At 48.6% G+C, this 22054-nt stretch overlaps 1 protein-coding gene across 1 annotated transcript in view; it reads right to left on the bottom strand.

The window, feature by feature from the left end:
* LOC138285943 (zinc finger protein Xfin-like) overlaps window positions 1–22054 on the bottom strand; it is a 664541-nt gene that overhangs the window by 537677 nt on the left and 104810 nt on the right. The window contains exon 4 of the mRNA XM_069226463.1: window positions 9208–9312. Within this exon, the coding sequence (XP_069082564.1) occupies window positions 9208–9312 (105 nt within the window). The remainder of the gene's footprint in view (window positions 1–9207; window positions 9313–22054) is intronic.

Below are 22054 nucleotides of genomic sequence, written 5' to 3'. Positions count from 1 at the left end.
TCGAAGGTAAGGTAGAATCACATCGTCTTGGCAAGTCGTCAGGCACACGTTCTTAGAGGAACACCAGGTGCAAAATCTCTTCCATATGAAGGCTTAAGCAGAGAGAGCGGAAGGCCACTTAGCCTCCTAGAGGATTTCCATGCAGTTGTGTGGCAAGTTTATGTGTCCTTACTGCACTATCTCAGGAGCCATGCCGCCAAATTCATGAAAGAGAGATTGGGGTGTACCATCTGTTCTCCCAATTTCGTCATTAGGTCTGGCCTGCAGGGCAGCTTGAGATGTGCGTGCTGTGAATGGTGAAGGTCCGGGAACCACCATTGCTGTGGCCACTCTGGAGAAATTAGAATCATCATGGTTTTGGAGTGGAACAACTTGATCAGGACTGACAGGATCAGGGGAAATCGGTGGAAAGGCGCAGAGATATTTACCCGACCAGTCGATCCACAGGGCATTTTCCAGTGACTCTGAATGGTAATACCTGGAGGCGAAGCCACTGTATTTTGTTTTCCGCTGTGTTGAAAAGTTCGATAGAAGGGGTGCCCCACAAGCGGAAGATGCTTTGAATGACGTCTTTGTGCAAGACCCATTCATGATTTTCATCGAGAGCTCTGCTGAGAGCGTCTGCTTGCACATTCTGTACTCCTGGGAGGTGAGTTGCTTTTACCCTCAAGTTCCTGGCCAAAAGCCATTTCCAAATTGGCCGGGCCTCTAGTGAAAAGGCTCTGGACCTGGTACCCCCTTAGTTGTTCAGGTAGTACAAGGTGGTTGTACTGTCTGTCTGAACAAGGGTGTTGGTGGTGAATTATGGGTCAGAGGCCTTGAGTGCTATATGAACTGCGCGGAGACCGGGGCGATTGATATGGTATGTTAGCTCTCTGCGACTATGAGCATTGAATCTGGAGATGACCCATGTGAGCTTTCTAAGCAACAATGCATCTGTCACAATAGTTTGAGAAGGGACCTGTTGGTGGAATGGCATCCCTTGAAGGAGTTTGCTTGGAGAACACCATCACTTGAGGGATCGTATCGCATGAAAGAAGAGTGTGATCTTGTCCTCCCAGTCACCCGTGAGCTGGCCCCACTGGTCCTCTAGGCACCCCTGGAGAGGTCGCATGGGAGGGCGAGCAATGGGAGTGAGGAAGTTCCAGGAGGCCATTGAGCCGAGAAGAGATGAGACTGCTCTTGCAGTTGGATGAGACACCCTCCTGAGAGCTTGACATTTGTGAAGGATCAATAAGTGTCGGTCCCACGAAGGATACACCTTTGCATGAATGGTGTCTATGGAGGCCCTTAAGTAATGTAACGTCTGGACTGGTGACTTGTTGACATGGATGTGAAGACCAAACCGATGAAGGAGCTGGCAAGTCCAGTTGAAATGCAGTTGGGCTTTGTGAAAGGTACGCCTTTATGAGTCAGTCGTCTAGATAGTGGGAAGACAAGGATTCAGTGTTTTCTTAGATGGACTGCCACTACAGCCATGGATTGGAGAATGTTGTGGATGCTGACTTGAGACCAAATGGTAGTAGTGTGTCCTGGTAGTGGTTGTGCCCCAGAAGAAATCTGAGAAATGTTGATGCTTCCTGGCGATGGGAATATGGAAGTATGCATTGTGAAGGTCGATGGAGCAAGGCCAATCCCCCTGATGAAGTTGGGGATATATCTGATGTAAAGCCAACATCAACTTCTCATTCCGAATCCACTTGTTGGTGACTTTTAGATAGAGGCCGGGTATGAATTTGTGCTAGTCTTTCTTTGGTACAAGGAAATACATGGAGTAAATGCCCTTCCCTCGTTGACTGTTGGGAATGGGTTCCATCGCCTTTTGTAACAAGATGTTGACTTCCTCCCTGAATAAATCTAGATGGGAAGTGTTTGGCTTTGGTAAACCTGAGACAGTATCCACCCTGCACAATATTCAATTCCCCGGCGTCTGTTGTGATGCAATGTCACTCTTCCAGATTATGTGTAGTGCTTCCCCCTACCGGAGTGGATAACGGAAGAGGGGGACGCAAGGTTTTGTGGCTGATGTTTGTTAACCTACTTGGGTGGGTTGTTGGGCAGAGTGCCCCCTTGCGCTGTGGATGGTAGGATCTCTAGTGTTGTTGAGATCTACTCAGACGCCACTGAGGGGTTTGAACCCTCTGTGAGTAAAACTGAAGTTGGTAAGGTCATAACGATTTGCGATGTTCTCTGGATTTCTCCAGTCACACAGCCTTTAATGTGTCCATCTCAGTTTTAATTCTTGCCATCTCGTCGCCAACATGGCTGCCAAATACTGTGGAATCTGAGAATGGCAAATTTTTGATGCAGTGTTGGGCTTCCGGTTTTTAAGACATTAGTCGGAACCAAGCATGCCTTCACAAGGTGACTCTATAACACTAGCCATGTGTGGCAAGGAGGGACTTATAAACTGCATTTATATTCTTATTGGAGACCATTGCCCCTTCGTGGACGATCTCTAAGAAGTCTTCTCTTTCGTCCTTAGGCAGGTGGTCAGCAAACTGTATATCTGCCCAAGAGGGCCGTAGGATCGGCTGCCTTCATAGATTAGGTCGATGTACTGCAGACTTTGGGGCCTGCTGAGTCCAATTTTTCATTCTCCTTATGTGGAGGTGAAGAGGGTAATGGAGAGGTGGAATGGACTTTTTTAGCAGCCAAAATTACTACAGTCGGGTGGAGGACCACTGCGAAGAAATAATCGGTCGTGATCCGGAGGTCGATATTTCTTTTGAAGCCTGGATGGAGCAGACTTAGCCATTCCTGGAGTTAGAACCAAGCCCATGGCCGGTTGGAGGAGACCCAGGACCAGTGGAAGTAACAGTCTGGAAGCTGTATGCTGATTTAGCATCTCAAAGATTATCGATGTGGACACCGACATCAGTGTATCGAATTTTGCAGCCCCTCAGACTAACACCGGTTGAAAGGAAGCAATGCTGTCAACTGGAGATTCTCAAGGTGGTGGTGAGGCTGATAAGGTTGGGGAATAATCTCTTGAAGATGATGAGGAATGATCAACATGTCGACGAAAGTAGCGGAACCTTGACCTATCGTTAGACCTGTGATGATGATGATGTCTCGCAGTGGAAGAGCGCCTGGGTGTCTGGTGTCCATGATGAGAGTGATGGTGTGAACGGGAGCTTGTTCAAGGCCTAGGAGCTGGAGTGCTTCTGGATCCTGAAGGAGAAGGTACCGGAGGAGATGCGGAAAAAAGAGGAAGCACCTTGATAGATGTGGTGGTGTCGGAGGAGGAGGTGAAAGTGGAGGAGGTGATGGAAACACAAATAGAGAAGGTGAAGACTCTGATGAAGAATAAATTCTTATTCGCTTTCTCCTTTCCCTCATCAACGTCTACAGACTCCTTGGCGTTGATCTTTCCCATCGATGTTTAGCCCTAGATGTCGACTGTCCATCGCATCTCGACGGCTAACCAGTACTTCCCAATGACGAGGCACTTCTCTGCGATGTACGATGTCGATGTACCCACAGGGTGTAATCCTCCCCGACGTTGACTGATGTCACGTTGACGACAAGCGTCATCGTTTCCTCGATGGTGAGCCAGCTCTTCACGGCAAACATGTCGGCAACGTACCTCCTCTCGATATCGATCCTCTTGATATTGACTGGGACTGACGTTTTCTTTGACTGGAAACATGCTTCCTGGACCTTACACGTCTACTGGAACTTGAGGGAAGAGCCCTGGTGGAAGAGTGACCTTCGCCTTGCTTTGAGGTCCCACTGGTAGTCTGTGTTGGCTGCCAATGTCCCACTTCTCTTCCTTGAACGCAAATCGTCTCTTTATCATGCAGAGTGCGCCAGGATAACTTCCTGCAGATGTCACAGGTGTCAGGAGGATGTGATGAAGGTAAGCATATGAGACAGACCTCATGAGGGTCTGTCTTGGCCTTTTTCCTGCCACAGTGAGGACACTTATCAAACAAAGAAGGCATATTTGATAAAATGTCTCATTTTTTGACAGAAAACAAACAGAAAAAGTCAGGAGAAGTTAAATGATGTTGAGTAAAGGTGTTGTCACCAATTTCTGACAAAAACGTTTTGAGGAGAAAAAAAACTACAAAAAGTCAAGCTCAATGCTTCAGGGTCCTGTAAGCAGGAGCCAGAAAAAAAAAAATGAAGCAACTGCCACCTGCTAGGCATGATGGGATATTCGTGGTTCTTGAAGGCACAATGTCTATTTTAGACATATAATGGCAGCCTATGAGGCTACTCTGCCCTCCTCTCCCTCATCTCTATCATAAAAAGGGATATGTGAAGGAGATTTATACTGCAAAACATCCTAAATTAGGCTCATTTGTAATGTATTGGCCCTTTTTTGAATTCATGATGAAAAATTGGGCCACTGTAGTCTAGATATATAGGCTGCGTTATCGGTCTCTTTTTTAAATGTCTTTACAGGCCTGAAGAAAGGCAAACATCTCTCCTAAGAAGATACATTAAAGAACTGCTCCGGGGTCCATGGACGTGGGCGGGACTATTCAGTGCTTATAACTATACATGGAAATCCCCTAGGAGAGAAATAGTGATTACAACTCTGTGCTATGCGAATCTGCAGTCCCGGTTCAGTTACAAATGATGAAACCGAGAGCCCAAGCTGTGTTTAGAACACTTAGACTAAAGTATGAGCCCAGGTTAGGCACCCAGACACCTTTAAAGAGCTTAGCCTCAACCTAACTGATGTGGCCTCTTTCTATCTTATGCATCCTCCCCACTGTAGGGTTGGAATGTTGACGGGATGAGCGGCCAGTTGGAGTGAGAAGGGCTGAGCGGCCGGATGCTGCTCCTGGTGGGCTTTATCTGTGACCTACAACTAAGCTAATAAACCTACCTCCTTTATAGCCCACGAGTAACCCTCATTGATTACAACACTGGCGACGATTTAAGGAAGAACTAATGCATGGAAAAAGAAAGACACTGAACCTACAGAAAATCTAAGGAGGAACCAGACTACAGAGGAAAACTAAGAGAAGAGAGATTGAAAATCTAAGAGAAAAATATGAAGCTAAAGAAAATGAAAATTTAAGTGTAGAAAAACCCCACCAGTGTCTTCTCCACCAGACAGCCTGTACTCAACAGAGGTTAGAGGGCGTGTGACCTGTTTCACTTCAAGGCAAGCTGTTAAATCTACTAGGTGCGCAGCAAACAGTGTAGTGGCCTGCAGATTCAGAAGAAGGTCTGCACAGCAGTGCAAGGAGCCAGACCTGTTTTACCTGCTTGTATGGACTGGGTGTATTGAGAAAATGGTCTGCTGAACTGCGTGTGTACAGAGTTAAAAATGTGTGGCACTGAACATTTGGCAACCTAGTGGAAACTCAGTTGGAGGAACAACTGGTTTCAGCATTTAAACACGATCTGAAGAGTGATCAGTGAACCTGCGCAGTGATGTGCTTAAGGGCACACATTGTGAGTAACAGTTACAGTCTGCCTGTTGACTGCGTTGCTGAGTTTCCCCGCCCCCTATACTACAAGAGAGATCATTGGGAACCTGATCTGTTTCCAGGAAACCTTCTGAGAGGAAGACCACAGCGCTGACCTGGTACATGGAAACAGCTCATGTGTAGTGGAGAACATGTGTGCCAATTTTCCGTATGAGGATAAAGAACTGTGCGTGCATTTAAATGGAATGAAACGCAGAGTGGCAATGTATTCAGGTGAGAAGTCGCTCACCAGTGTGGATTATTTGAATATTTTCCAGGGAATAATTTAACTTTAGATGTACTGTCATGTGCATTTTACTCAGTACCATACATTGCTTGAGTGTATTTTTCTATACTTCTATCCTCTATTTCAAAGATGCATTGGGTTGAATTGAGTAATGTTATGTTTATGCTGACAATGCTTGCCGCTGCTGAAATTAATTTTTAATGCTGTATTGAATTGAGAAATGTTATGTCGTTACTGGCATGTTTTAAAGTCGTTGAGTCGTGGCATGTATGTTACGCATGGGAGGTACACTCTAATGCTATTTTAACATGACATTTTGCTTACCATATTTTGCTTGTGTGTAGTGGCCTGAAGTTTTAAAGCCATGCTTGATTTTAGAGATGTAATATAATTAGAGGTTGGATGCTAAAGTCATGTGCAGAGTGACATTTTTATGTATTGATATTAGTATTTTGATCCATATTTGGGATTGTGTTTTTGACCATCCTTCCTAAAGGGTTAAGGTTGTCGGGGTAGTGTGTTAATCCCAATGTTAAGGGGGGTACACCCCAGTGATATGTGTCAATCCTTCCTATGGGGTTAAGAATGTGGGGGCAGTGTGTTAATCCCAATGTTAAGGGGGGTACACCCCAGTGATATGTATCAATGCTTCCTATGGGGTTAAGGATGTCGGGCAGTGTGTTAATCCCAATGTTAAGGGGGGTACACCCCAGTGATATGTATCAATCCTTCCTAAGGGGTTAAGGTTGTCGGGGCAGTGTGTTAATCCCAATGTTAAGGGGGGTACACCCCAGTGATATGTGTCAATCCTTTCTATGTGGTTAAGGATGTGGGGGCAGTGTGTTAATCCCAATGTTAAGGGGGGTACACCACAGTGATATGTGTCAATCCTTCCTATGGGGTTAAGGATGTGGGGGCAGTGTGTTAAGCCCAATGTTAAGGGGGATACACCCCAGTGATATGTATCAATCCTTCCTATGGGGTTAAGGATGTGGGGGGCAGTGTGTTAAGCCCAATGTTAAAGGGGGTACACCCCAGTGATATGTATCAATGCTTCCTATGGGGTTAAGGATGTGGAGGCAGTGTGTTAAGTCCAATGTTAAGGGGGGATACACCCCAGTGTTATGTGTCAATCCTTCCTATGGGGTTGGGGATGTGGGGGCAGTGTGTTAAGCCCAATGTTAAGGGGGATACACCCCAGTGATATGTGCCAATCCTTCCTATGGGGTTAAGGGTGCGGGGGCAGTGTGTTAAGCCCAATGTTAAGGGGGGGTACACCCCAGTGATATGTGCCAATCCTTCCTATGGGGTTAGGGATGTGGGGGCAGTGTGTTAAGCCCAATGTTAAGGGGGGATACATCCCAGTGATGTGCTAATCCTTCCTATGGGGTTAAGGATGTGGGGGCAGTGTGTTAAGCCCAATGTTAAGGGGAATACACCCATATTTGTCAATCCTTCCTATAGGGTTAAGAATGTGGGTGGAAGTGTGTTAAGCCCAATGTTAAGGGGAGGATACACCCCACTGATATGTGGTAATCCTTCCTATGGGGTTAAGAATGTGGGGGCAGTGTGTTAATCCCAATGTTAAGGGGAATACACCCCTGTGATATGTGCCAATCCTTCCTATGGGGTTAAGGATGTGGGGGGCAGTGTGTTAAGCCCAATGACAAGAGGGGTACACCCCAGTGATATGTGTCAATCCTTCCTATGGTGTTAAGGATGTGGGGGCAGTGTTTTAGGCCCAATGTTAAGGGGGTAGGTAGTTATATCCCAATGCAGTAGAGGGTAGGTGAAACCCTGGTCCTGTTCAAGTATAGGGTGATGGGAGTATGTGATTACACCCCAATGCAGTAGAGGGTAGGTGAAATCCTGGTCCTGTTTAAGTGAATGGTGATGGGGGTACATGTTTACACCCCAATGCAGGGGAGGGTAGGTGAGACCCTGGCTCTGTTTCAGTGAATGGTGATAGGGGTACATGCTTACACCCCAATGCAGTAGAGGGTAGGTTAGACCCTGGTTCTGTTTCAGTGAATGGTGATGGGGTACATGTTTACACCCCAATGCAGGGGAGGGTAGGTGAGACCCTGGTTCTATTTAATTGGATGGTGATAGGGGTACATGTTTACACCCTAATGCAGTGGAGGGTAGGTGAGACCCTGGTTCTCTTTAAGTGAATGGTGATGGGGTAGGTGGTTACATCTCAATGCAGTAGAGGTGGAAGAATCTCTAGTCCTGTTGAGTGTTGAGTTGTGGAAGGCAACAGGCTGGTCCTGATATAGTGTGCATGATGTGGAGGGGAACAGGTAGTTAATGTTCTCTGTTGGATGGGCAGGGAGGTTTTGTGTTATTTGTACACTTGTATTGTAAATTTGTGGAACGTATTGATTAACTGTGTTTTACCATCTTACATCCCATTGGAGTATTGTAGTTATGCAGAGTGAGTATTTGTTAACTTGTTCTGTTTATTTCAATGGGCGGGTACATAATTTTGGAGGACGGTTGATGGGGGGGCGTTTTTTTTTCCGATTTCCGTTCTATTGAATATTTCATTGTTTTCATAAGGGGGAGATATGTTGTGGCCTCTTTCTATCTTATGCGTCCCCCCCACTACCTCAATGTTCCTGCTGCTCAGCCGGTGAGTGAGGTCACTGTAGGGTTGGAATGTTGACGGGATGAGCGGACAGTTGGAGCGAGAAGGTCTGAGCAGTCGGATGCTGCTCCTGGTGGGACTTATCGGTAACCTACAACTAAGCTAATAAACCTATTTCTTTTATAACCTAGGAGCATCCATCATTGATTACAACACTAACCATCCTTGTATGTACAAATGGTGACTGGAGGGGTTAAGGGATTCTGGTCTTCATCCCTTTCCCTTTCTGGCCAATCCACAGCCGTGGGCGTTTATGTAATGCTTTCTGGTGTTCAGCAAGAGTAAGGACACATAACCCCTACAGCCACAAGTCCCCCATACCAGCGCTCAAGTCCTTGAGTAGGCTACAGAACTTGTGCAATCTCCCCAGCGTTGCCGAATCCTCACAATCCCCCTGCAGGCTCCCCAGTGTTGCTGCATCCTCGCAACCCCCTGCAGGCTTCCCAGCGATTCCTCAGGACAGAAGCTCTAAGCATGTACCAAGAGCCCTCCCGACCCCCTGCAGGCTCCCCAGCCTTGCCTAAGGATGGAAGCACTAAACTGGTAGCTCAGTCCTCCCAACCCCTGCAAGGACCTGAGTCTATTCCAAGTGTTGGGGTCATTATCCCTGCCTGGTGTCCCTTCATTGCTCCCTTGATCAGGCCTGAGGACGATGGAGCACACACCCTTTATCTAGCCCCACCCAAGTGACATCCATCGTGTTCACTATGTATCCCGGCCTTGGTATGAATACAACAGCTAGGCTTTGCTTGTATAAATGTTCTGGGACTAACAAGAGACTGCATCTTTTCTGATCTGGACATTATTAGACGCAGTCCCTTTTCTGTCGAGTACATAATCTTTCCCTCTCAGACTGAGTAGAATGTGTTCTTCCTGACCTGTACTTGAATCCTCATAGCCCTTCAGTGAGGCTGCTCCCAGAGGATCCTTCAGGGCGTGGTTTCCATTGAACATCGCATCAGAGTTCGCTGTCCTATCCCCTGCTGAATAAACACATTGTGTATAAAGAATGCACCACTGACATTTTCGCATGTAAGGATGTTCTTCACACTGATTGCTTATTCAGGAAGTCTTAAGAGTATTCAGAACATCTGTTTGTAGATCATTTATAACAGAAGGATTATCTGAGAAACCTACACAGAATGTCCAGCACCAATAAAGGAATGAATGAAATATCAGAATATAAATAATAACTGGACATATGCATAGATATTCTATTCTCTGTAGTCACCCACACATCCAAGGCCAAACTCAACGCAGGACCAGCCTACCTGAACCACTGCGTCTCCTTCCACACCCCCACCAGATCTCTCCGCTCCGCCCAGATGGTGCTGGCCACCATCCCTTGCATCCGCAAAACCACCGCCGGAGGACGATCCTTCACCTACATTGCAGCAAAGTTGGAACAACCTTCCCCTGCACCTCAGGCAAAGCCCATCGCTCACCATCTTCAGAAAGAACCTCAAGACGTGGCTCTTCGGATGAGGCTTGTGAAAAGGTTAGGAAACTATACTCACAAGAGGAGGCAAATTCTCCAACATGCAAACAAGAACACCTGACTGAAGGGAATCGAACTGGGTACAAGTAGAGAAAGGTAGTGAGGTGGGTTGAAGACCGTCTGTTCAAGAACTGTAGGCATAAAACTGGAATTGGGAGGCAGGAAGCTAGTTAGCAGGGGTGGAAGGGGTAGCACTGCTTTAGCAGTTGTATGATTGCTGTACAAGTGACGTAAAGTGTTTGTATTAGAGGGTGTTCCTTTTTAAGAATGCAATTGAGCTGCAAGGTGTAGGAAAGTACCATCTTTCTTGGCATGTTACCCCCATTTTTACCTGTATGTCAGTATGTTTTTGCCTGTCTCACTAGGATCCTGCTATCCAGGGCCCCAGTGCTCATAGGTTGTGGCCTAATGTGTGTGTCTGTATAGTGCCTAACTGTGTCACTGAGGCTCTGCTAATCAGAACCTCAGTGCTTATGCTCTCTGTAAGGAAATGGCTCCCTGTGGCAATTACCCCCCACTTTTTGCCTGATACTGATGCTGACTTGACTGAGAAGTGTGCTGGGGCCCTGCTAACCAGGCCCCAACACCAGTGTTCTTTCACCTAAAATGTACCATTGTCTCCACAATTGGCACAACCCTGGCACCCAGGTTAGTCCCTTGTAAGTCCCTGGTACCAAGGGCCCTGATGCCAGGGAAGGTCTCTAAGGGCTGCAGCATGTCTTATGCCACCCTAGGGACCCCTCACTCAGCACAGACACACTGCTTGCCAGCTTGTGTGTGCTGGTGGGGAGAAAATGACTAAGTCGACATGGCACTACCCTCAGGGTGCCATGCCAACCTCACACTGCTTGTGGCATAGGTAAGTCACCCCTCTAGCAGGCCTTACAGCCCTAAGGCAGGGTGCACTATACCACAGGTGAGGGCATATGTGCACGAGCACTGTGCCCCTACAGTGTCTAAGCAAAACCTTAGACATTGTAAGTGCAGGGTAGCCATAAGAGTATATGGTCTGGGAGTCTGTCAAAAACAAACTCCACAGCTCTATAATGGCTACACTGAATACTGGGAAGTTTGGTACCAAACTTCTCAGAATAATAAACCCACACTGATGCCAGTGTTGGATTTATTACAAAATGCACACAGAGGGCATCTTAGAGATGCCCCCTGTATTTTACCCAAATGTTCAGTGCAGGACTGACTGGTCTGTGCCAGCCTGCTGCTGAGAGACGAGTTTCTGACCCCATGTGGTGAGGGCCTTTGTGCTCTCTGAGGACAGAAACAAAAGCCTGCTCTGGGTGGAGGTGCTTCACACCTCCGCCCTGCAGGAACTGTAACACCTAGCAGTGAGCCTCAAAGGCTCAGGGTTCGTGTTGCAATGCCCCAGGGCACTCCAGCTAGTGGAGATGCCCGCCCCCTGGACACAGCCCCCACTTTTGGCGGCAAGTCCAGGAGAGATAATGAGAAAAACAAGGAGGAGTCACTGGCCAGTCAGGACAGCCCCTAAGGTATCCTGAGCTGAGGTGACTCTGACTTTTAGAAATCCTCCATCTTGCAGATGGAGGATTCCCCCAATAGGATTAGGGATGTGCCCCCCTTCCCTCAGGGAGGAGGCACAAAGAGGGTGTAGCCACCCTCAGGGCTAGTAGCCATTGGCTACTAACCCCTCAGACCTAAACACACCCCTAAATTGAGTATTTAGGGGCTCACAGAACCTAACAAGATAGATTCCTGCAACCTAAGATGAAGAAGGACTGCTGACCTGAAAGCCCTGCAGAGAAGAAGGAGACACCAACTGCTTTGGCCCCAGCTCTACCGGCCTGTCTCCCCATTTCAAGAAAACTGCAACAGCGACGCGTTCCCCAGGGTCCAGCGACCTCTGAAGCCTCAGAGGACTACCCTGCATCTAAAAGGACCAAGAACTCCCAAGGACAGCGGCCCTGTTCCACAAAGACTGCAACTTTGCAACAAAGAAGCAACTTTTAAAGACAACACGTTTCCCGCCGGAAGCGTGAGACTTTGCACTCTGCACCCGACACCCCCGGCTCGACCTGCGGAGAAACAACACTACAGGGAGGACTCCTCGGTGACTGCGAGCCTGTGAGTAGCCAGAGTTGACCCCCCTGAGTCCCCTACAGCGACGCCTGCAGAGGGAATCCAGAGGCTCCCCCTGACCGCGACTGCCCGCTTCCAAGAACCCGACGTCTGGTAAAGACACTGCACCCGCAGCCCCCAGGACCTGAAGGATCTGACCTCCAGTGCAGAAGCGACCCCCAGGTGGCCCTCTCTCTTGCCCAGGTGGTGGCTACCCCGAGGAGCCCCCCCCTTTGCCTGCCTGCTTCGCTGAAGAGACCCCTGGGTCTCCCATTGAACTCCATTGCAAACCCGACGCCTGTTTGCACTCTGCACCCGGCCGCCCCCGTGCCGCTGAGGGTGTACTTTTTGTGCTGGCTTGTGTCCCCCCCGGTGCCCTACAAAACCCCCCTGGTCTGCCCTCCGAAGACGCAGGTACTTACCTGCTGGCAGACTGGAACCGGGGCACCCCCTTCTCCATTGAAGCCTATGTGTTTTGGGCACCACTTTGACCTCTGCACCTGACCGGCCCTGAGTTGCTGGTGTGGTAACTTTGGGGTTGCCCGGAACCCCCAACGGCGGGCTACCTTGGGCCCAACTTTGAACCCTGTAGGTGGTTTACTTACCTGCAAAACTAACAAACACTTACCTCCCCCAGGAACTGTTGAAAATTGCAGTGTCTAGTTTTAAAATAGCTTATTGCCATTTTTGCCAAAACTGTACATGCTATTTTGCTAATTCAAAGTTCCTAAAGTTCCTAAGTGAAATACCTTTCATTTAAAGTATTGTTTGTAAATCTTGAACCTGTGGTTCTTAAAATAAACTAAGAAAATATATTTTTCTATGTAAAACCTATTGGCCTGAAATTGTCTTTGAGTGTGTGTTCCCCATTTATTGCCTGTGTGTGTACAACAAATGCTTAACACTACCCTCTGATAAGCCTACTGCTCGACCACACTACCACAAAATAGAGCATTAGAATTATCTCTTTTTGCCACTATCTTACCTCTCAGGGGAACCCTTGGAGTCTGTGCATGCTATTTCTTACTTTGAAATAGTACATACAGAGCCAACTTCCTACACTCTCTCTCTGCTTTTAAAGTTGTCACTATAGGCTAGTGACTTAATTTACCAATTCTGATTGGCACACTGGACCCCCCTTATAATTCCCTAGTATATGGTACCTAGGTACCCAGGATATTGGGGTTCCAGGAGGTCTCTATGGGCTGCAGCATTTCTTTTGCCACCCATAGGGAGCTCTGACAATTCTTACACAGGACTGCCACTGCAGCCTGCGTGAAATAGTGCACACACTATTTCACAGCCATTTTCACTGCACTTAAGTGAAATGTTCTGAAGGGCACAGATGGTGCCCTCCTCGCATAAGCCAGTCTACACCGGTTCAGGGACCCCCAGTCCCAGCTCGGGCACGAAACTGGACAAGGGAAAGGGGAGTGACCACTCCCCTGTCCATCACAACCCCAGGGGTGGTGCCCAGAGCTCCTCCAGTGTGTTCCAGACCTCTGCCATCTAGAATCCAGAGGTGTAGAGGCACAATGGAGACCTCCTGATAGGTGCTTACCTCACTAGGTGGCCAATCCTCCTCTGAGGGCTATTTAAGGTCTCTCCTGTGGGCTTTTCCTCAGATAACGACATGCAAGAATTCACCAGAGTTCCTCTGCATCTCCCTCTTCGACTTCTGCCAAGGATCGACCGCTGACTGCTCCTGGACGCCTGCAAAACTGCAACAACGTAGCAAGAAGACTACCAGCGACATTGTAACCCCATAATGATGCTGGCTTTCTCTACTGTTTCCTGGTGGTGCATGCTAACGCAGGCACCAAACTTCAGCGTCACCGGTACTCTGGGACCCCTCTCATCCTGACGAGCGTAGTCCCTGGAACACAGGAGCTGGATCCAAGTGACCCCGACAGTCCAGTGGTTCAAGTGTCCAAATTTGGAGGAGGTAAGTCCTTGCCTCCCCTCACCAGACAGTAATCCTGTGTACTGCATGAACTGCAGCTGCTAGGGCTTCTGTGCACTTTTGCAAGAAATCCTTCGTGCACAGCCTACCCAGGTCCCCAGCACTCCGTCCTGCATTGTTCAACTCGCTGAGTTGACCACTGGCTTTGTGGGACCCTCTTTTGTAGTGTTGAGACGACCGCCGTGCTCAGTTTTCTTGAACCCGTGTTCAAGTACTTCTGAGGGTGCTGCCTTCTTGTGCATGGGCTCTCTGTGTTGCTGAGGGCCCCCCCGGTCTCCTCTTCCAAGTGGCGACCTCCTGGTCCTTCCTGGGCCCGGGCAGCACCCTTTTTCTTCAACTGCGACCTTTGCAGCTAGCAAGGCATGTTTGCGGTCTTTCTCCAAAGAAACCGCTCTGCATCCTCCAGCACTCCGTGGGACATCTTCTGCACAAAGGAGAAGTTCCTGGCACCTTTCGTTATTGCAGAATCTTCAGCTTCTTCCACCCAGAAGCAGCCATTTTGTACCTTCAGGGGGCTCCTGCCCCCCCGGACACTTTCGTGACTCTTGGACTTGGTCCCCTTCCTTTACAGGTCCTCAGGTCCAGGAATCCGCCTTCAGTGCTTTGTAGTCTGTTGTGGTCTTTGCAGAATCTCCTATCACGAGTTTAGTGTGTTTCTGGGAAAGCAGTATCACTTTACTCCTACTTTTCAGGGTCTTGGGGTGGGGTATCTTGGACACCCTTAGTGTTTTCTTACACTCCCAGCAACCCTCTACACACTACACTAGGCCAGGGGTCCCTAAGTGGTTCGCATTCCACTTTCTTAGTATATGGTTTGTGTTGCCCCTAGGCCTACCACATCCTATTGTATTCTACAGTGTTTGCACTACTTTTCTAACTGTTTACTTACCTGATTTTGGTTTGTGTGTATATTTTGTGTATTTTACTTACCTCCTAAGGGAGTATATCCTCTGAGATATTTTTGGCACATTGTCACTAAAATAAAGTACCTTTATTTTTAGTAACTCGGAGTATAGAGATTCTTGTGATATAGTGCTAAGTGACATAAGTGGTATAGTAGGAGCTTTGCATGTCTCCTAGTTCAGCCTAAGCTGCTCTGCTATAGCTACATCTATCAGGCTAAGCTGCTAGAACACTTCTAATCTACTAATAAGGGATAACTGGACCTGGCAGAAGTTGTAAGTACCATCAGGTACCCACTATAAGCCAGGCCAGCCTCCTACAGTGACCCACTGGCAGCAGGCACAGGGAGTCACAGGGAGGCCTCAGCAGCACAACAAAACAGGAGTTCCACATCACAGGAGCTGCAAAGTGGAAGCTGATCTTCAAGTTGCAGAGTGCTGGAGATGGGGGCTTCTTGAAGCGTGAAGATCTCCTGGAGAAAGAGCCAACAAGCCTTGGCAAGAGCAACAGTCGTGGTGCACACAGGTTCCGCTCCAGTGGCTGCAGCAAGGGCCCACCGTCTCACAAGTTGGTCAGAAGACAAGGGGGACCCAGAGAGGACCACAGAACCACTACCTGTGTAGCAGAGCCTTTTCATAGTCTGTGGGACAGCAAGCTCCACCATCCGGTCGTTGTCATTTTGAGGTACCTGCGTATGCAGGGGAGTGACTCCTTCACTTCAAGAGAGATTCCTTCTTGCTTCTTGAATGAAAACAGAAGTCTTGTGACCCTGGAGGATGCACAGTCATGGATGTTGCAGAAATCTTCCAGGAACTGGAGAAATAATGTGCAGTGGGAGCCATCCCAACTGAATACGTCTTGTTTCAGTTCCAAAAGCAGACCAGCAGTGGTTCCGGAGGACAGGAGCAGAAGAGTCTTGCAGAGTGTCCCTCAAAGTTTTGCTTGACGAATCTGAGGACCCACCCTCGGGGGACCCCTTAAGTAACCCTAAATGGGGGTTGGTCACGATCTGTAGTGACCCACCTATCAGAGGCACCTTCAGACCCTCACGGGTGAGTAGCCGCTCTTTACAAATACTGACTGATTGATTGGCGGTCAGGGACATCATCTACCTGGCCTAACCACTCAGATTCTCCAAGGGGCCTTTGTCTACCTTGTTTCCAAGGTGGTAGAATCAACCTGCCCCTTGACAGAGGTTTGTGCACCTTACTAAGGGAGGAGCTGGACACGGGGGTGGTCACTCCCCTGTCGTTTGTGTGGTTTCGCGCTACTGTGGGAACCGGGGGTTCCTGAACAGGTGAAAATCAGATTATGCAAGGAGGGCAAAAAATGTGCCCTTCAAAGCAGCCTGGTGGCGCTCAGAGGCCACCCCGCCCCAGCCCAGAGACACCTATTTCAAAGGTAGATGTTGTCACACCTCTCTCTTGCAGGAAATCTTTTGTTCTGACCTCCCCTGCTTGAGTTAGGGTCATCAGTAGGAGGGCAGAACAGTGTCTGGGATCGGAAGCAGCATGGGCTGGCAGGCAGACCCCATAAGGCTGCACAGGCAGAAATGGGGGATCTTCTAAGGAACCCCCAGAGTACCTGGGATCATGCAACTTGCACTGGAATCGGTGTAGGTGCATGATTCCAACATCTTTAATACCAACATCCCTAGGAAGCCATTATGTGGTTGGACCATTCATGTTGACCAGTGTTTACTACATACCTTAAGATGGCTTCCCTGCACTTACAGAGCCCAGGGAATGGAGTCTGGGTTTTGTAGGGGTGCCCTGCTCATGCTTAGAGAGATGCACCCTGTCCTTGGGCTGAAGGGCCTACCAGAGGTGTAACTTACAGTGTCCAAGTGCGGTGATCGCAATGTAAGGAAAGCCTTCTATCTGAATTGAAAGGTGCATGCACCATTTCACGAAGGCCGCAATGACAGGCCTGTAGACACGTTTTGCATGGGCTCCGATGGGTGGTATAACACATACTGCAGCCCATGGGAGACCCCTGGTGCACCAATGCCCTGGGTACCTTAGTACCATATACTAGGGACTTACATGGGTGCACCAGTAAGCTAATTGTGGGTATAAAGGTTTTACCAGCATCCAAATTTAGAGGCGAGAGCACAGACACTAGGGTCCTGATTAGCAGGATCCCAGTTAACTACAGTTTAAACACACTGAAACCAGGCAAAAAGTGGGGGTAACTACGACAGAAATATTATACTTTCCTACAATCTACACCCTCTCGGCCTGGTCTGGTGCACCTCTAATTATTGGTGGAGACCTTAACCTGGTTATGGACTCCACACTGGATACTGACCACACAGGGAGGGAAAGCTTCACAATCCTGACCTGCCGGTATCCGGAGGCTCCAAGATAACCTCCAGAGGGACCCAGTGACAATAACCAATATCACAAAGGGAATTAAAGATTATCTCCTCCATAACAATAATGGGAAGGTAAGTGCGACCACCCTCTGGGATGCCCTAAGAGAGTCCTTTGAGGTATGCCTACAGTGGGAGCCTCGCGTCTCCGTAAACTCTGAGAGGCACTGCACCTTAAACTATCACAGAGCTTGACACACTCAAGATAGAGCATAAGAGAACCCATTCCCCAAAATATGGATAAACGTCCTAGCCGTTCAAGGCCAACTGAGAACCCTCGAAACCAACAGATCCACATACCTTCCTGTACACCTGAACAATCAATCAATCAAAAAATGTATAGAGCGCGCTACTCACACATGAGGGTCTCAAGGCACTAGTATATAAATATTACGACCATGAGAATAAGTTGGGGCGAAGGATGGCAAACGTCCTAAGGGCTAGTCTGGCTCCAACCACTATATCTGAAGTACAATCCCTACAGGGCACCATATGCACTGACGACAGGGAAAAGGTGGCATGCTCCTAGACGTTCTACACCCAAATATATTTCAACCAGTAAAATGGCCTCCAGGAGCAGTCGCGATATCTTGCAGAGGGCCCATTGACCAACCGCTCGAAGGTGAGGAAAGTTTTAGGAGCCATATCTAAATTGAGACCCTCCATGGCACCAAGTCCAGATGGCATTACAGCAGCCTTCTATAAATGTTTTGGGCCGACATTTCTGAAGGTCCTACACAAAGTGTATGGAGAGATTCTCAAGGACGGAAGGGTCACGCCCACTATGAATAAATCCACTATTGCTCTGATTCTTAAACCTGCAGGTCATACCGGCCAATCTCCCTCCTTAACACTGATGGCAAAATCTCACCAAGATAACAACCTTGAGGATCCAAACCCTGCTGGAGAATTTGGTACAATCGGAAAAATCAGGCTTCATTCCCACACCAAGCAGGAGACAATACAAAAAGCACATAACATTGGCACTACGGGCACCAAACAAGCAGTCACTTTAGATGCTGAAAAAGCATTCAACAGGGCTGACTGGGATTTTTTGGCTGACATGCTGAAGGCTGTGGGGGTGGGATCCATACTCATGTCCTGGCTTACTGCAGGATATCAAGCTCCACAGGCTAGAATCTGAAATAATGGCCTCATCTCATACTGGGTGCACATACAGCGCGGCACATAGCAGGGCAGCCCCCTCTCCTTTTTGTTCTCACGTTGGAACCACTGGCACAACAAATTCAGAGTAAACCCCGGATTACAGGAATCCGGTTCGGCCAATAATAACTTAAAATGACCAGGTTAGCCAACAATATTCTCTTGTCTCTGACGGACCCTATGTGGTGGAGGAATTACATTATTGTCATGGAATTTCAGGGTTCAAGATTACTGTCACCAAATCTGAAATGTTGAATATATCAACCCCTCGGTCAGAAGTTCAACAGGCAGAAGCGATTACCTTCCTCCGATGGGTGGCAAAACACTTGGAACTGGTGTTGGCTTCCACCATGGCAACAACGAGAGATCTAAACCTCTAGCTCATAAAATGCCATATCCAATGCAAATTTAATTGTTTGAAGCATAGATCCCTCTCACTCCTCTGTAGGATAGCAGCATACAAAATGCCGATCCGACCCAAGGTTTTCCACCCGTTCGAAACTCTAACCCTCCAAATACTGAGGGAACGCATAGCCGATATCCAATCGACTTGAGACAACTTTATATGGGAAGGCAAGGTGGAGAGGACCAGTTAAAAAAAGGTTGATTGCACCTTCGGTGTAGGAAAGTACCATCTTGCCTGGCATGTTACCCCCATATTTCACTGTATGTATGCTGTTTTAGCCCTTGTGTCACTGGGATCCTGCCAGGCAGGACCCCAGTGCTCATAGTATGTGCCCTGTATGTGTTCCCTGTGTGGTGCCTAACTGTATCACTGAGGCTCTGCTAACCAGAACCTCAGTGTTAATGCTCTCTCTGCTTTCTAAATTTGTCACTGCAGGCTAGTGACTAAATGTACCAATTCTCATTGGCACACTGGTACACCCATACAATTCCCTTGTATATGGTACTGAGGTACCCAGGGTATTGGGGCTCCAGGAGATCCCTATGGGCTGCAGCATGTCTTTTGCCACCCATAGGGAGCTCAGACAATTCTTACACAGGCCTGCCACTGCAGCCTGCGTGAAATAATGTCCACGTTATTTCACAGCCATTTTCACTGCACATAAGTAACTTATAAGTCACCTATATGTCTAACCTTTACCTGGTGAAGGTTGGGTGCCAAGCTACTTAGTGTGTGGGCACCCTGGCAATAGCCAAGGTGCCCCCACATCGTTCAGGGCAAATTCCCCGGACTTTGTGAGTGCGGGGACACCATTACACGCGTGCACTATACATATGTCACTACCTATGTATAGCATCACAATGGTAACGCCGAACATGGCCATGTAACATGTCTAAGATCATGGAATTGTCCCCCAATACCATACTGGTATTGGGGGGACAATTCCATGATCCCCCGGGTCTCTAGCACAGAACCCGGGAACTGCCAAACTGCCTTTCCGGGGTTTCCACTGCAGCTGCTGCCAACCCCTCAGACAGGTTTCTGCCCTCCTGGGGTCCAGGCAGCCCTGGCCCAGGAGGGCAGAACAAAGGATTCCCTCTGAGAGAGGGTGTTACACCCTCTCCCTTTGGAAATGGGTGTGAAGGGCTGGGGAGGAGTAGCCTCCCCCAGCTTCTGGAAATGCTTTGATGGGCACAGATGGTGCCCATCTCTGCATAAGCCAGTCTACACCGGTTCAGGGATCCCCCAGCCCTGCTCTGGCGCGAAACTGGACAAAGGAAAGGGGAGTGACCACTTACCTGACCAGTACCTCCCAGGGGAGGTGCCCAGAGCTCCTCCAGTGTGTCCCAGACCTCTGCCATCTTGGAAACAGAGGTGTTGGGGGCACACTGGACTGATCTGAGTGGCCAGTGCCAGCAGGTGACGTCAGAGACTCCCTCTGATAGGCTCTTACCTTTCTTGGTAACCAAGCCTCCTTTATTGGTAGCCAAACCTCCTTTTCTGGCTAGTTAGGGTCTCTGCTTTGGGGAATTCTTCAGATAACGAATGCAAGAGCTCACCAGAGTTCCTCTGCATCGCCCTCTTCGACTTCTACCAAGGATCGACCGTTGACTGCTCCAGGACGCCTGCAAAACCGCAACAAAGTAGCAAGACGACTACCAGCAACATTGTAGCGCCTCATCCTGCCGGCTTTCTCGACTGTTTCCAGGTGGTGCATGCTCTGGGGGTCACCTGCCTTAACCCTGCGCTAGAAGCCAAGAAGAAATCTCCCGTGGGTCGACGGAATCTTCCCCCTGCTAACGCAGGCACCAAAAGACTGCATCACCGGTCCTCTGGGTCCCCTCTCATCCTGACGAGTGTGGTCCCTGGAACACAGGAACTCTATCCAAGTGACTCCCACAGTCTAGTGATCCTTCAGTCCAAGTTTGGTGGAGGTAAGTTCTTGCGTCCCCACGCTAGAATGCAAACCTGTGTACTGCGTGATTTGCAGCTGCTCCGGCTCCTGTGCACTCTTTCAAGATTTCCTTCGTGCACAGCCTAGCCTGGGTCCCCAGCACTCCGTCCTGCAGTGCTCAACCCTCTGAGTTGGCCTCTGGCGTCGTGGGACCCTCCTTTGTGACTCTGAGCCAGCTCCGGTTCACAAACCTTCTAACTGCCTGTTCGGGTACTTCTGCGGGTGCTGCCTGCTTCTGTGGGGGCTCTCTGAGTTGCTGAGCGCCCCCTCTATCTCCTCCTCCAAGGGGCGACATCCTGGTCCTTCCTGGTCCCCAGCAGCACCCAAAAACCTCTACTGCGACCCTTGCATCTAGCAAGGCTTGTTTCCATCCAAAGGAGAAATTCCTAGTCCTCTTCGTTGTTGCAGAACTCCAAGCTTCTTCCACCCAGAGGCAGCTTCCTTGCACCTTCTTCCGGGGTTTTCTGGGCTCCTGCCCCCCCAGACACTATTGGGACTCCTGGACTTGGTCCCCTTGCTTTGCAGGTCCTCAGGTACAGGAATCCACCTTCAGTGCCTTGCTGGTGTTTGTTGTTCTTGCAGAATCCACCTATCACGACTATTGTGCTCTTTTGGGGTAGTAGGTGTACTTTACTCCTACTTGTCAGGGTCTTGGGGTGGGGTATCTTGGACACCCTGGCTGTTTTCTTACAGTCCCAGCGACCCTCTACAAGCTCCCATAGGCCTGGGGTCCATTCGTGATTCGCATTCCACTTTTGGAGTATATGGTTTGTGTTGCCCCTAGACCTATGTCTGCCTATTGCAACCTTTTGTAATTCTACACTGTTTGCATTACTTTTCTGACTCTTACGTACCTGTTTTGGGTTTGTGTACATATAACTTGTGTATATTACTTACCTTCTTACTGAGGGTACTCACTGAGATACTTGTGGCATATTGTCATAAAAATAAAGTACCTTTATTTTTAGTAACTCTGTGTATTGTGTTTTCTTATGATATTGTGCATATGATATAAGTGGTATAGTAGGAGCTTTGCATGTCTCCTAGTTCAGCCTAAGCTGCTTTGCCATAGCTACCTTCTATCAGCCTAAGCTGCTAGAAACACCTCTATTCTACTAATAAGGGATAACTGGACCTGGCACAAGGTGTAAAGTACCTTTGGTACGCACTACAAGCCAGGCCAGCCTACTACACTCGGGCAGTAGGTTTGAGAACCCCCAACTTGGCCAATTATTAAGTGGCGGCGCATCTGTGTTACATCATCCAGTGGATACAGTGAGAAATCGAAAAAGGTTGAAAAAGGTTGTTGCATGATTGACCACACAATAGTGGTGGGACTCTTTTGGAAAATTCCCTGGTGACTCAGATCCGA

The sequence above is a fragment of the Pleurodeles waltl genome, chromosome 3_1 (assembly GCF_031143425.1).
Source record: "Pleurodeles waltl isolate 20211129_DDA chromosome 3_1, aPleWal1.hap1.20221129, whole genome shotgun sequence".
Classification (NCBI taxonomy): Eukaryota; Metazoa; Chordata; class Amphibia; order Caudata; family Salamandridae; genus Pleurodeles; species Pleurodeles waltl.
Note: the sequence above shows the minus strand (reverse complement) of the source record. Positions and strands in the feature narration are given on the sequence as shown.